Source organism: Parasteatoda tepidariorum, chromosome 7, assembly GCF_982258835.1.
Source record: "Parasteatoda tepidariorum strain Cologne lab strain chromosome 7, Ptep-v5.0, whole genome shotgun sequence".
Classification (NCBI taxonomy): Eukaryota; Metazoa; Arthropoda; class Arachnida; order Araneae; family Theridiidae; genus Parasteatoda; species Parasteatoda tepidariorum.
In genome coordinates, this window is record NC_141761.1 from 38416820 (window position 1) to 38437131 (window position 20312).

The 20312-nt window shown below is 29.8% G+C and overlaps 1 protein-coding gene across 2 annotated transcripts; it reads right to left on the reverse strand.

Moving 5' to 3' along the window:
* Window positions 1-370: 370 nt before the first annotated feature.
* On the reverse strand, window positions 371-20072 carry LOC107448253 (uncharacterized). 2 transcript variants are annotated; one of them, XM_016063387.5, is made up of 5 exons: window positions 19816-20072; window positions 15051-15204; window positions 14472-14608; window positions 12750-12873; window positions 371-2570 (listed from the first exon to the last, which is right to left on the reverse strand). In XM_016063387.5, exons 1-5 carry the CDS (start codon window positions 19847-19849, stop codon window positions 536-538), a joined length of 2484 nt encoding a protein of 827 aa, XP_015918873.3. In that variant the 5' UTR covers window positions 19850-20072; the 3' UTR covers window positions 371-535. The 2 variants fall into 2 exon arrangements, with proteins under 2 accessions (XP_015918873.3, XP_071039673.2); XM_071183572.2 differs by lacking the exon at window positions 19816-20072 and adding an exon at window positions 19534-19797.
* Between the last annotated feature and the right edge of the window lie 240 nt (window positions 20073-20312).

Consider the following 20312-nt stretch of genomic DNA (forward strand, 5'->3'; position numbering starts at 1 on the left):
TATTTTACTTTCTTCGAACATTTTTATTTCCTAAGCTAAGTTATTTTTCTGTCAAAAAATGAACGTAATATTTAAATGAGTAAACAGTCTAAACACTAATTATCAACGAAATACGAGAATTTAGAATTCATGACTCAGTTGCCGAAATCCGAAATATTATGCCAAACACAAAAACGTAATTCCGATAAACTTTTCAAACCATGTAGCAAATCATAACGGCGCAAAAATCGAAACGTGACTTCGTAGGATTAATTTGCATATATACTCTAAATAACCAATTATACTTCAAAATTACTCCAAATTAAGTAATTCAAAAAATTTTAAATTCAAATTCAGAAGTTAGAAAAAAATAAACTGAGAACAATTAGAATTTTTTGTTTTTTAAAATACAAGTTTATTCAAATTTTAAAGTCAGATTTTTTTTTTCGTGTAAAATGTAGATACTACAGCATTGTATTACATAAAATTAAAAAGTTACGACAGTTTATTTTAACAAATTTTTACGAAACTTTAAAAAAAATAACTTAATTATAGTTTACAATTCCGCTTTAAAATTCAGAAATTTGGAGTTGGTTCGAGTTGACTCGTTTGACGATTCAACATCGAAACTTTTGTCCAATTTTGAATTTTTCCTTTCATTCACCACTTCTCGTTTGGTGCGTACCGTACGCCTTTTACTTTTGATATTGGAAGGAGGTTGTGAATAAATTGAATACATTTCAATGTACTCATTCATTTTTTCTCTTAGTAAATGTTCAAGTTCGCTTTGAAAACTTTTGTTTATGTTGTAAGGGTAATAAAATTGTGGAATTTTTATTTGTCTTTTCTTGGAATATGATTTTGTACCTTTTTTGGAATCGAAAATTTTTCCTTCAACATCTGCGAATCTTTCGTTCAATGCCCCAATTATTTTACGCAACTGGAGTTCTAAATTTTCTCTTTCTTCATTATAAATTTCAACACTAGATGACTCTGCAGTAACGTGTGAAGGGGGTCTTTCAAGGGAGTCTAAGTAGGATTCATCTGTATTAGAGGTTTGATCTACTACAAGATATGATACAGACTCATCGGGTGAATACGGAGGATCAACTAAAATATATGTTTCTCCCGAGGAATGTTCGTGATCTCCTTTGTGAAGCTCTTTTACATTTTGGTTATTTTCACCAGATAATTTAATATCGCCAAGCTCTTCTTCCGAAACTTCCTCTGTAACTATTTCTTCCGGAAGATCCATTAGCTCCCCACTTCTGTGTATATCAAAGTAATCAACTTCGGAAGTGGAAGTATCGGTGGTAAAAGAATCTAGCGATGTTCCTTGTTCATTAGCTATCTCTACAAAATCATCCACCATACCAGATCCGGAATCTATTAATAATGAAGATTCAAGCACGAAAGATTTCTGAGACTCGTTTACATTCTCGTTTTTTATAAGTGACTCCGTGACACCAGGTTGCGTGTTTTCATTGATTAGATTCCATGATTTCGGAAGCACTAATTGCTCTCCCTTTGCATGTGAATAAACTTCAGAGGTTGGGGTATCTCTGGGGGAAGAATCTAGAGCTATTCCATGTTCAGACGCCAATGTAAAATCTGCTTCCATGCCAGATCCGAAATCTGTGTAAAATGAAGTTCCAAGCGTAAAAGGTTTTAGAAACTCATTTACTATCTCTGATTTTACAGTAGACTCAGGCTGTATTCCTTCGGGAGCTGGATCTGAAGGTTTCAATTTAAAAGAGCACTGGAATATTTTCTTTGCATTTTCGTCTTTCCACTCACAAGACAAGGTCTGTAAGGGAAAGCTATCCATGTTCTCCCAAGATATCAAAGCTCCATCTTCGCTTATACTCTTAACCAAGAAATCTTCATTGCAGCTTAGAAGCTCTAACAGATCTAGAATGTAATCCTGCAGAGATTTTAGCTCAGCATTAAGTTCTTGCGAAATTTCTAAATTTAAAGTTTTAATTAGTCTCGATTCGCTAAGATTATCTAAACAGCTAGCTAACATTATGATCTCCGTTTCGCAAGGCTTCAAAATGTTTTCATAAAAATTAGAACCCAACTTATAAATTTCGGTACTAGCCTCTGATAAAACTTTCTTAATATTTCCAAACAGTAAACTAAACCCTCTTGCACTCAAATCTGGTTTTGGAGACAGTTCACCTTTTGGCAGTTTACATTTTTTGAAGAAAGGACCAAATTTATCATCAATTTCTTGCTTAAAAATATATTTTCTCAACTGATATTCATCCGATTCGAACAAATTTGATAGATTCTCTTCATTCATCAAGAGAGCAAAATTGTCCATCGTATCAACCAAGGCTGCTTCAAAGACATTGTTAATAGCTTTTGAGAGAGCGACAGATAGAGAACCGATTCTTTTTATAGTTTCTGATTGGGATGGTCGGCGTCGTTGGTATCTGCAGTACAGAGAATTACGTAGCCGAATCTCGCATACAATATCCCTGTTCTCTATTTTTAAAATGTGCATTCTTCTATGTACTTCAGCTGCTACAGAACCGCATCTTTGTTTCATTTTCCGAATGGTACAGTAAAATACTCTTTCAAGGGCCCTGAAAAGTAAACTTATTATTGATTTAAAAGTAAAATGTGAACTGGGTTCGAAAAATTATTATAAAAACGTACTAAATGATAAGCAAAATATCTTGTAGTTATAATATAATAAAGTATATTACGTAATATAATTTTGTATGTACAGTCGAACTTCGTTAAGGGGAACACGACGACGTAGATTTGTTTTTACGTGAACTAATTTTCGATTTCTCTACAAATTGTATATGGATAATGCTTTAAAGTACTTTTTTAACGTGAACACGCTCGATGTGAAATATTTTTTATGGTAAACTCTAATTTCATTGCCCTAGGAACGATCTTCACATTTATCGTGAATTAAGTTGTTGTTGTTATTAATTTACGTCGCACTAGAGCTACACAATGGGCTATTGGCGTCGGTCTGAGAAACATTCCGGAGGATGATCCGAAGACATGCCATCACAATTTTGATCCTCTGCGGAGGGAGAATCCTTTCTGCCCCAAAGTCACAGGTGTGCCTCGCTCAAAGTTTTCCCCCCTCCCTTTATAATCACAGGTTCGGAGTTGACGCTAATCCATTGCACTTGACATTATCTTTCTTACCATAGGGGTTGATAGTCATGATGCGTTTATCTCTGATTGGCGCCTTTTCGTTAATATTTATTATTTACAAAATGTTATGATTTCACAAAACAAGAATAAAATTCAGAATTTTTAAAGACTGCTTTATTTTGCGCTAGGTTATTTTTAAAAATTTATTTATTGTAATTCGTTTAAAAATTTATTTATTGTTTTCGTTAATATTTATTATTTACAAAATGTTATGATTTCACAAAACGAGAATAAAATTCAGAATTTTTAAAGACTGCTTTTTTTTCCGCGAGGTTATTTTTAAAAATTTATTTATTGTAATTAAAATATCAGTATTGTAGAGTTATTTCGTAATATTTTTAATCCCCTTTGCTCACAGTATTTTATGAAACATAAAGTAAATTAAATATGAAATTTCTTAAGTCATTTTTTTAGAATGTGTTTATTATTAAAATTTATTTATTGATTATTTACAGCAATATTAGTAAATTAGTGTGATTTAATGCAGCCGCATGCTAGGAACTAAACAGGACGAGAAACAGCATTCTTTTTGTCACTAATTTTTTAATATTAATTTATTAGCAATTTAATTCTAAATAGGTTGTCCCATAATTGCGAGATCAATTATTTTTTTTTAGAATTCTTGACTAGGTAGAAAAATTACACATAGGTAGTCTTGAAGTAACATTTTAAAGAAGAAAATTATTAAAGATTGACGCAATCTATTAATTACAGTAAATGTAGCATAAAAATATTTAAAAGCAATTCCTTTTTAACATATTTTAAAGGTGTTCGCTTTAGTTCCATACCATTTTTCACTTGAAATAATAAAATTGTATATTAATTATTTAATTCTGCTGTGATGAATCAGGATAATCTTTTATGAATCTTAATCAGCTTCTCAAATATTTACCTTTTGTCAAAAATTTTAAAACTAGCGAAGAGTGGAGTTTATGAAAAAAATTATTTTGAATGTTTCTGAAATATAGATAGAACAGTTGTGTTCATCAAGGCACTAACATTTCATAACAAATAAATCAGCTATGAAATAAAACTAAGGAAATTTAAATACACACTACCGTACAATAATAGATAAGACACTATCAGTTTTTCACCTTTTTTTTTTGGAATTTCTCACAAAATACCTAGAAGATTATTTTATGAATTTCAAGAGTGTAATAAATTTTAAAAACTTCAGAGGTGGTCTAAGGGGCCGGCAATAAATTATGAGCGAAAACAAGTATTATAGCATCTTATTTCAGAAAATGTAACAATAAATTTATTAACTCAAAGGACACTTTGTAAGAAGTACATAAAATTTCGTAAGCTTATAATGAAAATATGGACATTTTTATAGAATATATAAATAAAAACTTTTATTTGCCATACGATTTTTTCCTAAAACAGGAAAAATACTCAATAAAATAAAAGTTTTAGGAGCAATTTTTCATTAACAAGCATGTTAAAATTAGACCAAGAAAAAAAAAACAAATCCTTTAAAATACGTTTTTAATGTAGTTCTTTCCCACCTGCACTGAAACAAATATTTTTTCCTAATTTTGCAGTATAATTTTTTGAAGATATTCAAATCTTTTTTTTCCCACGAGTTGCTAACTACAATTCCCGACAAAATTTTTAAAAAAATTCTTCATACGCTCATATCTTGCGCAATTTTAAACGATTTACTTTCTGTTCAATTTTAAAATTATCTTGTAATTAATTAAAAATTTCTTCAAAACTTTTATTCCATTTCATTCAATATTTTTAAGCTATAGCAAAAAACAGCTACAAAATAATCCTCAAATTAGGACAGTGTATGTTCTACATTTACATAGCTGTAAGAGGACCAATTGTACTCGATCTTGAAAGAGTGAAAAATTCTTTGGATTGGATTGAGGTATTACCTATGATATAAGAAAACTTACGTTTATATTCAATTCAATGCTACTAACCTCGATTTCCGATAGATAATTCTTCGTGTAGGGGAATTTATTTATATTATGCTGGATATAATCTATATACTATTCAATAAATATATACTATATACACTAAACAGCCTAGAGGAGAGAAAAAAATCGTAAAATTCGATAAATTTTTATTTTTTGGCACTTTGAAAATTCTATATTCGATATAATATCCATAGCAATTTATAATAAAAGATGTTTACAAGAATGTAACGGTAATTTTAAAAAAAGTTATGATACATTTAACAAAAGCAGGAATTAAAACTTTAGCTTTTCGAATGATACTGAATCTAATTTTATCGAAAAATCATTACTTTATTAACAAATATAGTTTATCTGAGACAACTCACTAAAATATTAGTACAGTAACATATTTGCAAGTTTCTCTAAAGTAGTATAGTATTAAGTTTTAATAAATAGCCGAATTCCTGTAGCCGAATAGCCGAGTTTTAATAAATAGCCGAATAGATTTTTCCTTATTATTTTAAGTCTTACTTTTTTATAAATTGATTACAAGAAATCAATTTCAATTTTAGAAGTAAGTGAAAATTTATCAATTTGTTCTAAAATGAATGTGTCAAACAGAACTATTTTATTTCGTCTCAACTTTAGACTGATTCTAGATCTTGGAGTTCTATAGTTAATAAGGTTTATGCCATTAAACTATTTTTAAAAAAAATTTAATAGAGACGTACGAAGAAAGACTTGGAAAGAGAGCTCATCTTATAATTGCCATACCATAAACCTTCGACACATATTAATCAGGCCTTACAATTTTTATTTCGTCGCACCTTCAGACTGATTCTAGATTTCGGAGTTCAACAGTTATAAAGGTTTATGCCATCAAACTATTTCAACGACAAGAACTTTTTCAATTTAAGACCGTGGTGGGCGGAAGATTCGCAAGTGAGGTCGAATGCATATGCGTGGCGGAAGCAGCTTCATGATGACTTATTCAAGCTGTCGTTAAGTTACTTTCTGTTTTAAAGCATTGTATAATTATTTATTTTCTCTTCCTCTATATTTCTTTTCTAAATTCCAACAAATATTAAAAAAAAATAAAACGTGAAATCCACGTTAATAAAATAAAAACTTAAAAAAAAAAACTTATCTAGCAGATGTTTTGGAATAAGATGAAAAAAAAAAAAATTACTTCAAAAAGTTTCTCCAAAAATAGCTTAAAATTCATTACTATTTATTATTCTCATTCAATTTTGTTTAAGTAATCAGTAAAATAGATGATGTTATAAAAATTAAAGGTAAAATTTAATCTTGCAACAATACTACAAAACGCAAGTAAATATATGTATTTTTTAAAATTTTTACTCTGATCTTTTAATAAAAAGTTGTTTTTTTTTCAAATACTTATTTTCCGCAAGAAAATAAACCTTTTTTTTCTCCTTTTTTTTTTATTAACTTTACTAATAATCCATTCCTCCGGAAAGTAAATTAAAAAAAAAAAATATTTCATGATATCAGTATTTATTTATTTTTCTTGCAAAATGCAGTTGAAAATAATTTAAAAAGAAAATTCATAAATACTCATCCTAAGAAAACTTTTTTTAAATGTTCAGTAAGGAAAATATTTACCAAGGAATTTATTAGGAAAGATACGCACCAAGTACCTACTTTGAACTAATTTACTAATAAATAAGTAATTTAAAAATTATATTTTAAATTTCCGCAAGAAAATAAACAGTCTCCTCCTCTTTTTTTTTTTTTTTTTTTTTTTTTTAACTTTACTAATAATCCATTCCTCCGGAAAGTAAATAAAAAAAAAATATTTCATAATATCAGTATTTATTTATTTTTCTTTCAAAATACAGTAGAAAATAATTAAAAAAGGAAATTCATAAATACTCATCCTAAGAAAACTTTTTTTAAATGTTCAGTAAGGAAAATATTTACCAAGGAATTTATTAGGAAAGATACGCACCAAGTACTTTGAACTAATTTACTAATAAATAAGTAATTTAAAAATTATATTTTAAATTTCCGCAAGAAAATAAACAGTCTCGTCTTCTTTTTTTTTTTTAACTTTACTAATAATCCATTCCTCCGGAAAGTAAATAAAATAAAAAATATTTCATGATATCAGTATTTATTTATTTTTCATTTAATCGCATTCATTTAATCGAGAACTAAATCATTAAGCATTACGTTAGTTACCATTGATCGCAAGAAACGTACAGAAACTAGACAGTATAACTTATAAAAAAATTAATATAAATATAAAATTTTCTGTGGACGTGTTTTTCTACTTTGAGTAAATTAGATTCATTCTTATTTTTATTTAATATATATATATATATATATATATATATATATATATATATATATATATATATATATATATATATATATATATAAGGCATAAGCTTATTACGTATTTTTTCAATAAGCAATTTTTTTGTATTTATTTTAATTTTTCTTTACTATTTTATTTGTAGTTAACGAATGTTTAAAGAATTCAGATTTATAAAAATTTTATTCTCGCAAATAAATATGTGTGTATATGCTACCACCTCAGAAAAAAACAAAAACATTCTTGACTTCTTTCACATTTTTTCTATTTCAATTACATTTTAGTGACTTTTTTGTATTAATAATTTCAGAACACAAAAAAATACTGAATTACTGATATACATTCCTTTAAAATGAAGTTCATAATAAGTTGATTTCAGTAATAACATGAACAATACCTAGTGCATAGCTTCATTTAAAATACTTCTAATATACTAGTATGCAACTTCTTTTGAGAGATGAGAGAATTGGCGAGTTTCTAGTCTTCAAGAATTGTAACAGGATTCGAAGGTATTAAAATACGCCAATGCCAATCTCATTGTGTAACCCCTAAGCTTTCTCGAAGTTCTTCCTCCCTCTCTGCGCCTGAACATCATTAACAACAGGTGTGTTCTTAGGGGGGGGGGCTGTCTTGAGTAGTACAATGGGTTATCTTTTGGGCCAGAGAGGGCATCCCCTCTGCGGAGGGGATGGCACCCCCGCTTTGGTAGACTGACGACCTGTGCATTTTACGGTAGCACAGTTTAACGAGGACCAATACCGTGAATTAAAAATTTCGAAATTGTGCAATAAATCAGTTTAATTCAATTAGCTAGTAGCTTTTTAGTAATTTTTATTTGCTTCTATGTAATAGAAAAAAAAATATAGCATAGAAAGTACACATATAATTTTTTTTCTTTCTAAGTTTCTAATCTTTATAGCTGTATTTTATTTTTTTGAAGAAATTAGTTGTATTTATTGGGAGAATATGTATGGAAGATATTAAACATTTATATTAGAAATTTAAGCTTTGTAGAAAATCTATTGTATGATTTTTATGAAAAATTTCTGAACCGATAACGTGATATACTTTTAACAATTAGCAAATTTTCTGTCCCCCTTCGAGTTGACTTTAAAACAAAGTTTGACTGTAACACCAGAGGGCACCCAGTGGCGTAGCGAGCTTAACTCGCGCCCGGGGGACAATACCCTTTTAGCGCCCCCCCCCCCATTCGAAAACCATATAATATTCTATGTAAAATATATATGGTTTATATATAGGCGACTTGGATTATAGCAAATTAATAAATAAATAAAGTCACAGACTCAAGCTAGGCTTTAAATTTGAGACAAAAAATGTAGTTGAGAGAACAAGACTAGATTTTGAAATGTATATGATCATCTAGAATTAGTTCAAAAGATACCTATTATTTATTTTACATATTTATAAAGAAATATTTTAAAAACACGCAGTTTTTAAACAATAAAAAAGTAAATATTTATTATCTCTAAGGAGATACATATATTTAATAATCATATGATTATAATACATTAATAAAACTATTACTATGTCTAAATTTTCCGTGCTTTTGATGAAGAGAATGTATCAATAATATCATCAAAATTGATCATTTAAAATTTTTCTCTTTCCACACTTAAAAATGCTAGGTCACTTAGGCGATCTGTCAAAATTAATTTTAATTTGCTGAATGAACGTTCGCAGCTAGCAATTGATACTGAGATAGTCAGGAGTATTTGAAATGCCGCTCTCAGATTTGGAAAAACATCTTCTTCATTCAAGATTGATTATAAAAGTAAGAAATTCTAATGGAGTTTTAGGTTTAATTTCTTTTCTACTAACATTTTGCTGTCCCATATTTTCATAAAAAGTTCTATTACATTGAAATCTGTATTATAAAATTCACCCAGATTTTTAAAATTTTTTCAAGGTCGTAATTAACATTATCCTTGTTTAATAAATTTTCAACGTTTAGTAGAAATCCAAATTTGAAATTAAGGTCACTTAATCGTGTACACATTTCTTGTTGGAGACGATCAAGAGTGCTTTTCATAACGCGAGAAATTTCACTTTCTGCGGAAAGCCCACCATATGTGCCAATTCTCCAGGCACGTATTGTTGTATCCATATCCCATTTTTCACAAAGAGACTTTGCTTTTTCTATTACCTCTTTACAGAGCTTGTCTCAAATTTCGGCTAGTTCAGTCGCTAATGATTCAAGATCATGGAACACTTCTCTAAAATTCATTCTAGGATCTTGTAATCTGAGCTGCACACGATCAATCCTTCTTAAGATTTCATACCAGAAATGAAGTAAAGTTATAAAACTAAAGGTTAGTATATTTTGCAACAGAATTATAGCTTCACTTCTGTTGTCACTTGTAGTGGTAGTGTGCTCTGCTAACTTTTCTATTAGTTCTTTTATATTCTCTAGCCCATAGATGATAGCGATAACCGCTTGTATTCTAGCGCTCCATCGCGTTTCAGATGTGTGACCTGCCATCACGGCAGCATTATCGTAATATTGTGACCTGCAGTTTGTTAATGAAATTTCATCGTAATTTAATTTCTCTAAAATTGTATTTTCGATTTAGGCTGCATCTTTAGCATGTATTTCAATAAAACTCAAAAAAGATTCTTTGATGGAACCTTTTTTATTGATAAAATCAGCATCTACATATCTAGCAACTTGGGACATTTGTTCTCGATGAGAGATATCAGGAGTTCAATCAAACAAAAGTCCATATTATTTATTTCTTTTGATATCGTTTATTAGCTGATTTCGAACTGTAGATGCCAGAAGATGAATGAATTGATTTTGAATCTGTGGTGACAAATATGAGAACAACAAATTTTTCTGTTAACAAATTTTTTCATACTCTATTCACTTAATAATAGAAGCGTCGAGCAGATGTAGTAAGTAATCTTATTTGATTTATTACTTACCAAGAATGCCTTGAACTTGAAAGGTAGTAACATAGTGAAATGTACAATATAATTTATGCTGACATTAAACTTAAATATAATATTTAATATTTAATAACATTTCATTTTTATTCTAAGCAGAGCGCGATAACAAGGACGTGAATTAAATATTGAAGTATATTTAATATGAATATGAATTTAATATAATATTTAATATGAATTAGATATTAAATATTATGAATAATATTTATGAATTAACATTTATTATATTACACTGGCACTAATTTAAAATATATTTTCCAGAAATCGATTATAATAAAAAAAATTATCCAGCAATTTTTTGTTTTGCGGACCATTTGGCGCCCCTTTGTGAGTAGCGCCCGGGGCATGATGCCCCCCCTTGCCCACCCCTCGCTACGCCACTGAGGGCACCACCCCCTGCTCAAACTGCTAGCCATCTCCCCAGAATTGCGCTAGTAGTTCCTTTCGGATTTTTTCGCAATTAGAGCTCACTTTGTTCGCTCAATGAACAATATTCTAATTTAGTCCGGCATTGTATGTTAGATTAAATTCCTTAAAATGAAGTTCTGAAAGTAGGCAACATATACATCCAGTAAAACCTTAAATTTATATGCATTTAATTCAATTTATATACATTACTTTTTGACCTATATGTATTTCTATGCTACTTCGGAATAATATTTTTAGATAAATAGCTAATTGAATTATAAATTTTTACAATTGTAACTCATGCACATCGTGTTTTTAGCCTCGGCAGTTTCACGTTCTTTACTTCAATATAAACATGTCAATTGTGTAGAAAAAATATGTAAAGAAATTAAAAAGCAAAACAAGTGAATCATAAAAAGCAACTCTCCTGTTAAGGAGAGTTGTTTTGTCTCCGTAGGTGATTTTGATTTCATGGAGAAAGTAACAGTCAACTTTCCATAACTTTTCTATAATTTAATTTGGAATTCTGGATTTCTACTGTAGTTTAACGTAAGCACAGGCATTATTTGAACGCAAACACTTTTTGAAACATTGTAAAGCACTTAAATAATTTATATTCACTTTAGAGGGAAAATTTGGCGGGGAAAAAATACTAAGACTTCTTGCGCTCACGGCTAAAATCATAGAAATCATGCTAATGACTTAAAACTACTTTAAATAGACAGTCAAACATACCCTTTTTAAAACCAGACTAGCTTAAAGAAATTTAAAAATGAATTTTTATTTTTAAATATAAAAATGTTTAGATTTAAAAAAATCCAAATATTTTTATATTTAAAAAATATACTCAAAATAATTTAAAACAAATTATTTTGATAAAAAAAACATTTACCAATATGCAAGTGCTATAGTATGAATTTAACAACATAGTATACTCGCTAGTTATCAAGTTTTAACTTAATAGGTTTATTAAAAGTTTAAAAATCTTACACGCAAGGTGATTGAATTTGAATTGAGAGCAGATTTAAGGAAAATGCTTATTAGATTTAAAGCTTGTCTAATGCTTATCATTAGATTTGAATAAATTTTAAGCGAGATATTTTAGTTTTCAGAAGATTCCAGATTTCACTATTCTTGCTTTAACTTTGGAAGTTTTAATTATATTCTTTTATTGTGTGTTTCTTTGTTCAGTATAAAACAAAATACAACATTTTTTTAAGAAAAAAAAATCCAAAATTTTGTTAGGGAAAATTTTAAAGAATTATAAATTAATTATAAAGAAAATTCAAAATATAACTAAATTATTATTAAAACTGCGTAAACTGACAAGCACAGTTAAAGCAAAAATATAGAACAGTGTTATAATCTGTTCGATTTTAACTTTTCATTTTTGTCCAACTTATAGCTCAGTTTGTTTTTGATTTTTGTTGCTCATACAAAGAAAGAAATATATTTCAGAAGTTTATAAACTTGACTGTTCAGGTGTTAGTGCCAGTCTCTCTTCTTACATTTCAGTTTTTATTGCAAAGCAAAATAGCAATTTCATAAGACTTTTTTAACAACAGACTAATCAAATAGTTTTATAAAGTGATGTTTGAACAAATCTGTTATGTAGATTGGGAAAAGATCACTGTATCTTCAATGGCCTAAGAGTCAGGCCCGGATATACTTAGGCACTAGAATAGCTCGAGCTAAAAGAATATTACCTCTTATTTTGGGTAACGAAATAAACCGTTATTACTGAGTCTTACGCTGACGACTACCAAAATAAAAGAACAAAATAATGATAAAATGCTATGGTGGTTTGGGATCATGGAACCTGTGTTTACCTGAAAGCAAACCAGACTGAATTAAAGTGGGTAAATTTCGACTGAAAGTTACAGTATGTGTACGTAAATATTTTTAATGAAAATCTAATATTAAAATTGATGTAAAGAAGGTCAAATTTAGTAGAAATTTGAACATACTCGCATGGTTCAGGTATAAGGCACCAGTATGGACGATCGTCTACATATTCCTCCTCTTCTTTTACACATTCTTCTGCGACTTTCTTCTCATTTTCATTGATACATTTTGCAGAAGAAAAGTAATCTAGGAAACAATAATAGATTCATTATGAAAATACACATTTTGTAGATTTCTAACTATATCTGAAAATCGAATGATGGTGTCGTAGTTTTCCATTGTTGTCGGTAAGTTTTTATTGGACAGATTATTACATGGTAGAAGCCAGTTTCCCCAACATTAATTTACACTTTGTTTTTGCTTCTCATCTGCATAAAATAAATATAAGTCAAAGATACTGTTTTCCTGTAATAAAATTTCGTATCCCTAATTTAAAAATATTTAGCTTTAACATTTGTGTTTTTTTTTTCTACTTTGCTTTCAATGCGTTTTTAATTTAGTTTGTTTTCTAAATTTAAAGCCTAACTAAAAGCGTTGTTTCAGTATTATAATTTAATTCTATGATATTACATTATTACTCTACATTTTAAGATAAACTTATTTAAAGCAGTCTACTTAAAGTTTTTCCTATTTTTGCTGCACATCCATTAATATACTATTATAAATTACAGTTAAAGAGATTCGTTAAATGATTAAATGAACTTATGGCGAGTTTTTACTGAAGTTCAGAAGAGGGTTTGATTTATTAGCTACCTTGAATTGGCCAGAATCTGGATGTCCACAATGTAAGTATATTATACTGGATAATTCGAAAGGTTATCAAAGCTTAACCCAGTCAGGGGGCATCCGGAGAATACTGTAGACTAAGTGCGCGTACGTGACCTCTCAGCAAAAGAAAAAGATTATAAAAGGTCGGCTTGATCAAAAGGTTATAATTAATAAGGTTAAACTGCGATGGCTCAAGGGGTAGAGCGTTCACCTTCCAGTGAGGAGAGCCGGGTTCGATTCCCATCGGTGGCTGGTCGATACGAATTCCGCATCCGGCTTGCACTGACCGGAGTGCTGACGTGAAATATCCTCAGTGGTAGACGGATCATGGATTTGAGTCCCCTTGTCAGGCTAACCGTGGGATGCTCTCGTGGTCTTCCTCTCCATGTAGCGCAAATGTGTGTTAACTCCATCAAAAAGTCCTCCACGGAGCAAATTACCCAATACTTGATCCAGGAGTTCTCTTTTCTTTTGGATTGGGTTTAAAATTACAAGGCTACGGAGTAAAAGACGTAAACCCCAAAATTGGGTCTGCTGTTCAATGACGGTTATAAAATTAAATAATTTCGAACTTAATGATCAGCTTCATGCACAATGTGATTTATTAATATAGCATTTTATTTAGCATGATTTATAACATGTGACTATTTAATATAAAAGCCCTTTTAGGTTAGCGAAATTATTAAACTATGGTTGTGAAGTCACCAAATATGTTATAATAATATACTCATAATTTCAAATGTTTTTTTAAAAAATAATTACTAAGCAAAATTATTAATGTTCCCTAATAGATCTTAATATAATCATAAGGGAAAAGTTTGGACATGGGAAGTAGACACAACGTAAGTAAACAATTGTTGTTAGATATATTTTAAGTGAATAGCTTCAACTTTCGTAGGAAAAACTTAACTCAGGAAATAATTATTGTGGAGCAATTATTGGGGTTGGTGAGAGGCAGCGAAAAAAAGAACTTATCACTCTAGTTCATTCATGATCTGTATAAAAACGAAATTTACTTCTTTTCCATTCGAAGTCCGTACAAAAAAGTTTTAAGCTTCTTCTGTTGTCAAGAATCATTCTAGAGACGTTCGTAAACTTCTCGTTGCAGAAATCTGCAGCCTGTTCAACGCATGCAATGAACTCTTTGTGCTTCCTGGAAGAAAATTACTTTAAAACATGCTCAGAAAAAAGTTATTTTTTGAAAAATAATACTCCTTAGTTGAAGTTCTTATTCGTTCTGTTATAAAAATAAGAACAAATATTAAAAATCACTAGCTTGGTATCGAAAGCTAAGGAGGAGAGAGTTCAAAGTTAATCAAGTAAAACTGAAGGAACTTGAAGCAGCAGCTTCCGTACATTAAGGAGGAATTTCAATTCTTTTACGAATCAATTTAAAAATAAAAGGAAAATGAAGTCATTTCCTTGTTAGAGCCTCAATTTCAAACTATTGTAAAACTAAGTAAACTAACCATATAATTAAGCATAAATTTAAAGTGAGTTTAAAAGTCACTCACTGAATTATTAAGTTTAAATTATGGAGATTTCAAAACAAAAACATTAATATATTCGAGCAACTTTAAAATATTGAGTTGAACCTGCATATTTCTGAAAATCTATGTGGTTCTGTAGCCAGACGCCCTGTTCCACCTGTAACACTCATCCTGTAATCTCCGCACAGGTAAACTTTCTTGAAACACTCGTCTTTGGCAAGTTCGTCATAGGTCAGGCAGCTAATTACCTGCACTAGCACTGAAAAAGAAATAAAGCTAGATTTACGAAACGTAGAAATTTTTTCATCAATTCTACATAAAGTCCACCATTTATATCAATATGAATCTTCATCGAAATATTCAGAGTTAAAGGATGTAAAGTAAAAAGAAATACGTTAAGTTCGGAACCGGTAAAGTCATTAGTTGCAAAACAAATACAGTAAAAGTCCGTTTTACAACAATTCGCAGTAGCCGATTGAAATACTGTAACAAAAAGCTTGAAATCAAAAGTACATATCTGATGTTAAAATATAGCAAGACTAGTGTGCAATAGTTTGGACGTCATTAATAGCGAAGTTTATTTCAATATTCAGCGGACAAAAAAAATTTGATAGATACGCTTTTAACAAGCAGAATATTGTTTTTAAATGTGAGGCGGGGCTTTTTGAAACATAGAAATTTTCTTTTATTAAGGGGAAAATAACCTTGCCAGTGGTCCTTCATATATGCTTTCTTTTGAACAAAAGATTAAAATTACAAGATGGTGAAATGATTTTCAATTTTATCCTTTCGTTAATGATACAGAGAGTTTTTTTACTGTTATTTAGTAAAAAATAAATGCTTACCAAACATATTTTGCATGAAATTTTTTGGTAAACTAGTTTTATAATTGTGTGCAAAAAATTGTCAATTTCTCAGAAAGCTCTCGAGATATGGTGAAATACCCAAAGTAAAATTAACATTAAGGGGTCCAAACTTTGGACCGCTCTTCTGACCAAACTATTAGGATTTAGGCTAGCCCCTAAGTTTTGGGAGTTACAAAGCCAATCCAGTCTGGAAAAAGGTATATTTATTCAGAGGAAGTAAGTTTATGTGTCCGATTTTCATAACTTAGAATATCATCTGCACTAATCATTTAGCCTATTTGAGGACACCCCTTCGAAACATTAAGATTAAGTTCTAAAACTTGAAAATACGATAATTAGATCAAAAGTTATTTAAGTCCGTCCTTTTTTTTATTTTTCGCACAAACAAAATACAATCTTGTTTTTAATATTGCTTCAACTCGAAAATATTTGCTTGGATTTCATTTCAAATTCTTAAGGAAATGATTTCTTAGCGATGATTTTAACCCCAACACTTTCGAAACAATGTTTCGATTAAAAAGTTACATCATATATACATCGTATCAAACAAATGATGATAAAGAAATTGCTATTTAAGTAAAACGGTAATCTTCTAAATTAAAGATGCGCAAACCCTGTCAAGGTAGTGACTATTTTAAGTAATTTAATTCATCTTTATAATTAAATCAATGACAAGTCGTAAGTTATGTACCTAGATATGCTAAAAGCCCATTAAACAGTTTGGTATGTAGGATTCATCCGTAAGATATATTCAACTGGAATGTAGAAACACTTGAATTTACACCAAAACTGTTGAATCTAATCAAATGACTTATCAACCTATTACGAAGTTCCAAGGATTAACTCGTTTTTCCTAAGTGACACGCCAAAAATGAATTAAAGTTGTCGATTCTAAATGTTATGGAGGAAATGAAGCTAGATTTTCAGTATTAAAATAGTTCTGCTGTGTTAGTTCCTTGCTCAGGAAACAGCGACTTAAAAGTAATTTAATTTGAGAGAGACTGAAAGCTGAATGATTACTTCCAGAAATTTTATTTAAAACATTTTAAGCTGCACTGTCACTTAGCTAAACTTGTCGAAATGCCTTGTATTCAATAAATGGAACCTTTTGTATTTAATTGCCTGAGAAACGTTTTAATTTAAAACTCAAAAATTACAACAGTGTTAGAAAATTTAAGTTTAATTATTGCCATATTGTAAAGAATTTAAAAACACCCATATAGACAAATAAGCTCTTTCCATCAATGTAATATGCGTGCAAGGCATTCTATGAAAGATTTACAAGCTCATTACAACATATTTATTGACACATAAAAATTTGTTGTTGTTGTAGTTCATTTACGTCGCACTAGAGCTGCACAATGGGCTATTGGCGACGGTCTGGGAAACATCCCTGAGGATGATCCGAAGACATGCCATCACAATTTTGATCTTCTGCAGAGGGGATGGCACCCCCGCTTCGGTAACCCAACGACCTGCACGCGAAGTCAAGCACTTTACGGTAGCACAGTTTAACGAGGACCAATACCGCACACCCTCGGTCCCTACGCAGACTGATCCAAGTGGTCACCTACCCGCACACTGACCGCAGCCAGTGATGCTTGACTTCGGTGATCTGCTGTGTCTTAACGATCAGTCCACTGCGGGACCATGAAAATTTGAGCAAAGATATTTAATTATACACTAATCTCAAAAATGTTTGCGACAAATGAAAGCGAGGTAGTCTCGTTTTGGTTTTAAATAATTTGTTACACAGAGTTTTAATGGAAGAAACAAATAGCATTAAAAAATATCAGGTAGTGTATATTTCTCACCAAAAACAACTAACAATTCTATCAGTTCAGACTATTTTTCAAACGATTACACGGGAACTAATTATAATGGCAGGTAACTTTTTAGGAAATCTATATTCCACCTTCTTTACTTTCCTGTCCCGTTACGGGTAAACCGCAACCTTTTTCTTATTTCATTGAGGGTAAACCGCAATACTTTTTCTTAATTCGTAACGAATTCATCTCCTCAACAAAAACTCGGCCTTAATCAGTCAAATCTGTAATATTTCTAAAAATGTCGTTTGCATTTTCCATCTATCTAGTGAGGTTGCACTAATTTATTGCTTATGTTAGCCTTTGTTTTTGATTACTCTTGTAAGGTACTTAAGAATTAGGAATTGACATTATTTTTAATACTTATGTCACGTGACTGCATTAAACCTTCTAATTCAGGGGCTCTACTTAAAGATAGTTTTCTTTAACTTTTAAAATGATCCCATAAAAAGATTTTAAAAAGAAAGATCGACCTTAATAGAAATAAATTTTTAAACTTGCATTCATTAATACTTCAAAAGCACAAGAAACAATCACTTATAGATGTTACTTTGTCTTTACTAAACATAAACGAGATACCAAAGACAGACGTTTCTTTGTAATTTGCGGGTTAATAGTTTTTTTTTTTCGTTTTTTTTTTTTATATTTTAAAATATTTGTTCGAGTGCAAAAACAGTATCGAAAAATTTTATTTTATAATCAAAATCTTAAAAATCTTAAATAAATTTTAAAAACTTTATACTTTCAAAATTTTTTAGATTATTATTCAAGGAAAGTGTTTTCAAGTTTTTAAATTTACTTAATCGCTGTGTTATAAAAAAATTGAAAAACAAGTATTTTAAAAACCACTTCTTAAATGACATATTGGTGTATATTTAACGTTTATACATTTTACGCCGTTAAAGCTGAATTATAAGTTAACACAATTCTAAAAGAAAATAAAAAATTTGAAAACTAACGTATGTTAAATTTAAAATTTATATCAGATTTGACAGCAGCCATTAAGGAATTAGGTTAACTGGAAATGTAAAAATTTTCTCAAATGCATTTGATAAATTTAGTTTATATTTTTCTTAAAGCATAAGCAAACTGAAATGGGGAAAAATCAGTGCATTTTGGTTAAAAAACCACATTTTCTGCATTCCAATAAATTAAAGCATATTACTACCAACTTTAAATTTTTTTAAGTTGAATTTGCAATTTACAATTCATTGTTAAACTCAGAGTCAAGGGATTTTTCTGATGAAAACTTGTTTTAATGTCTTCCTTAAAAAAAATATTTATCCTAATTGTAATTAATTAAAATTCATGTTAAATTTTAAAAAACAAAAAAAAATTGAAGAATGTTTCTGTTAACATGTTATTTCAACGCAGCTCAAAATTTGGGAAAATAATGCAAAAATACTTATTATTAGAAAAAAACTCATTTTAAAACAATCATCGTACTCATATTTTTCATCTTACTCTTAACATTTTAAAAGAAAAATAAACTTAAAATGCTTGAAACTTTAATATACTTCAAGTATTTTTATTAGTTAGAATAAGGATAGAGGATTTTCAAATTTTAAGTTAAATTTATTCATATTTCATATTAGAATTTTCACAATTTCTTTTAAATGTCTCATATTTTAAACTTCAACAGAAATTCACTAAGTAAATTTATTAGTGTCTTCAAGTTGTTTTTTTAAGAATTAAAATACTCTAAATATTTGATAGCTGAAATATTTTATTGCATAAGAATGTTAAAAATATAACGTAATCCACATAATTTAGATATAGTTTATAAGAAGAAATACAGAAAATATATTAAAAAATTTCTTGATTAAGATATTGGCCACAAAATAGTTTAAAACAACAAATCTTGCACAGATACAGTAATTTAATTAGAATACAAACATTTTAAACAAGCTGTGAATTTCTGTACACATGCGAAACTTAATGAAATTGAATTTATAAAACAATTTCAGCTGTAAAGAACTTGTCTTTAGTTTTCATAAATACTTTTAATTTTTTTTTTCATTTACTATAATTTTAAAAACTGAAAATCAGAGGTCAAATATAAGAAAATAACCAGATTAGGGTGAGTAGGCCACGTTATAGCGTTTTTGTAAATGAAAATTAGCTAAAAGTACAATGATGTGCAAAATATTTCAATATTATACAACTTTAATAACTTACCGAGCAAGAAAACTATTTTCATCAAGCTCATCATATTGGGAAACAACTGGTAAAGAAAGCGAGTCCCAACTAAACAGTGTATATGCTATTCATGTGGGCGTTTTAAAAATAAGCAGTGTCAAGAGCGCTCGCCAAAAAGTCTAAACCCGCTGCCGTTCATAAAAAGTTTGGAAAACAAAAGAACGGAATAAAATCAAAAACTGAAAAATTATCGATGAGCAACATTTATAAAATATCTACTGATTTCCCTATTTTATGAAGTTTTCGTAGGTTTCACTCAATTTGTACATTAGTTTCTTTCATTTAGTGTCCCGCTGTGGACTGATCGTTAAGACACGGCTCCCAGCAGATCACCGAAGTCAAGCATCTCTGGCTGCGGTCAGTGTGTGGGTGGGTGACCACTTGGATCAGCCTGCGTAGGGACCGAGGGTGTGCGGTATTGGTCCTCGTTAAACTGGTCTACCGTAAAGTGCTCGACTTCGCGTGCAGATCGTCGG

Bases quoted from the DNA above. Each gene is read 5' to 3' on its own strand.
- LOC107448253 (XM_016063387.5), bottom strand. From the start codon at position 19,849: ATGATGAGCTTGATGAAAATAGTTTTCTTGCTCG. The intron at 15,205-19,815 runs GTAAGTTATTAA...TTTCTTTTTCAG, and splicing joins GAAAATAGTTTTCTTGCTCG to TGCTAGTGCAGGTAATTAGC. The intron at 2,571-12,749 runs GTATGTTCAAAT...TTTACTTTTCAG, and splicing joins CTTATACCTGAACCATGCGA to GGCCCTTGAAAGAGTATTTT.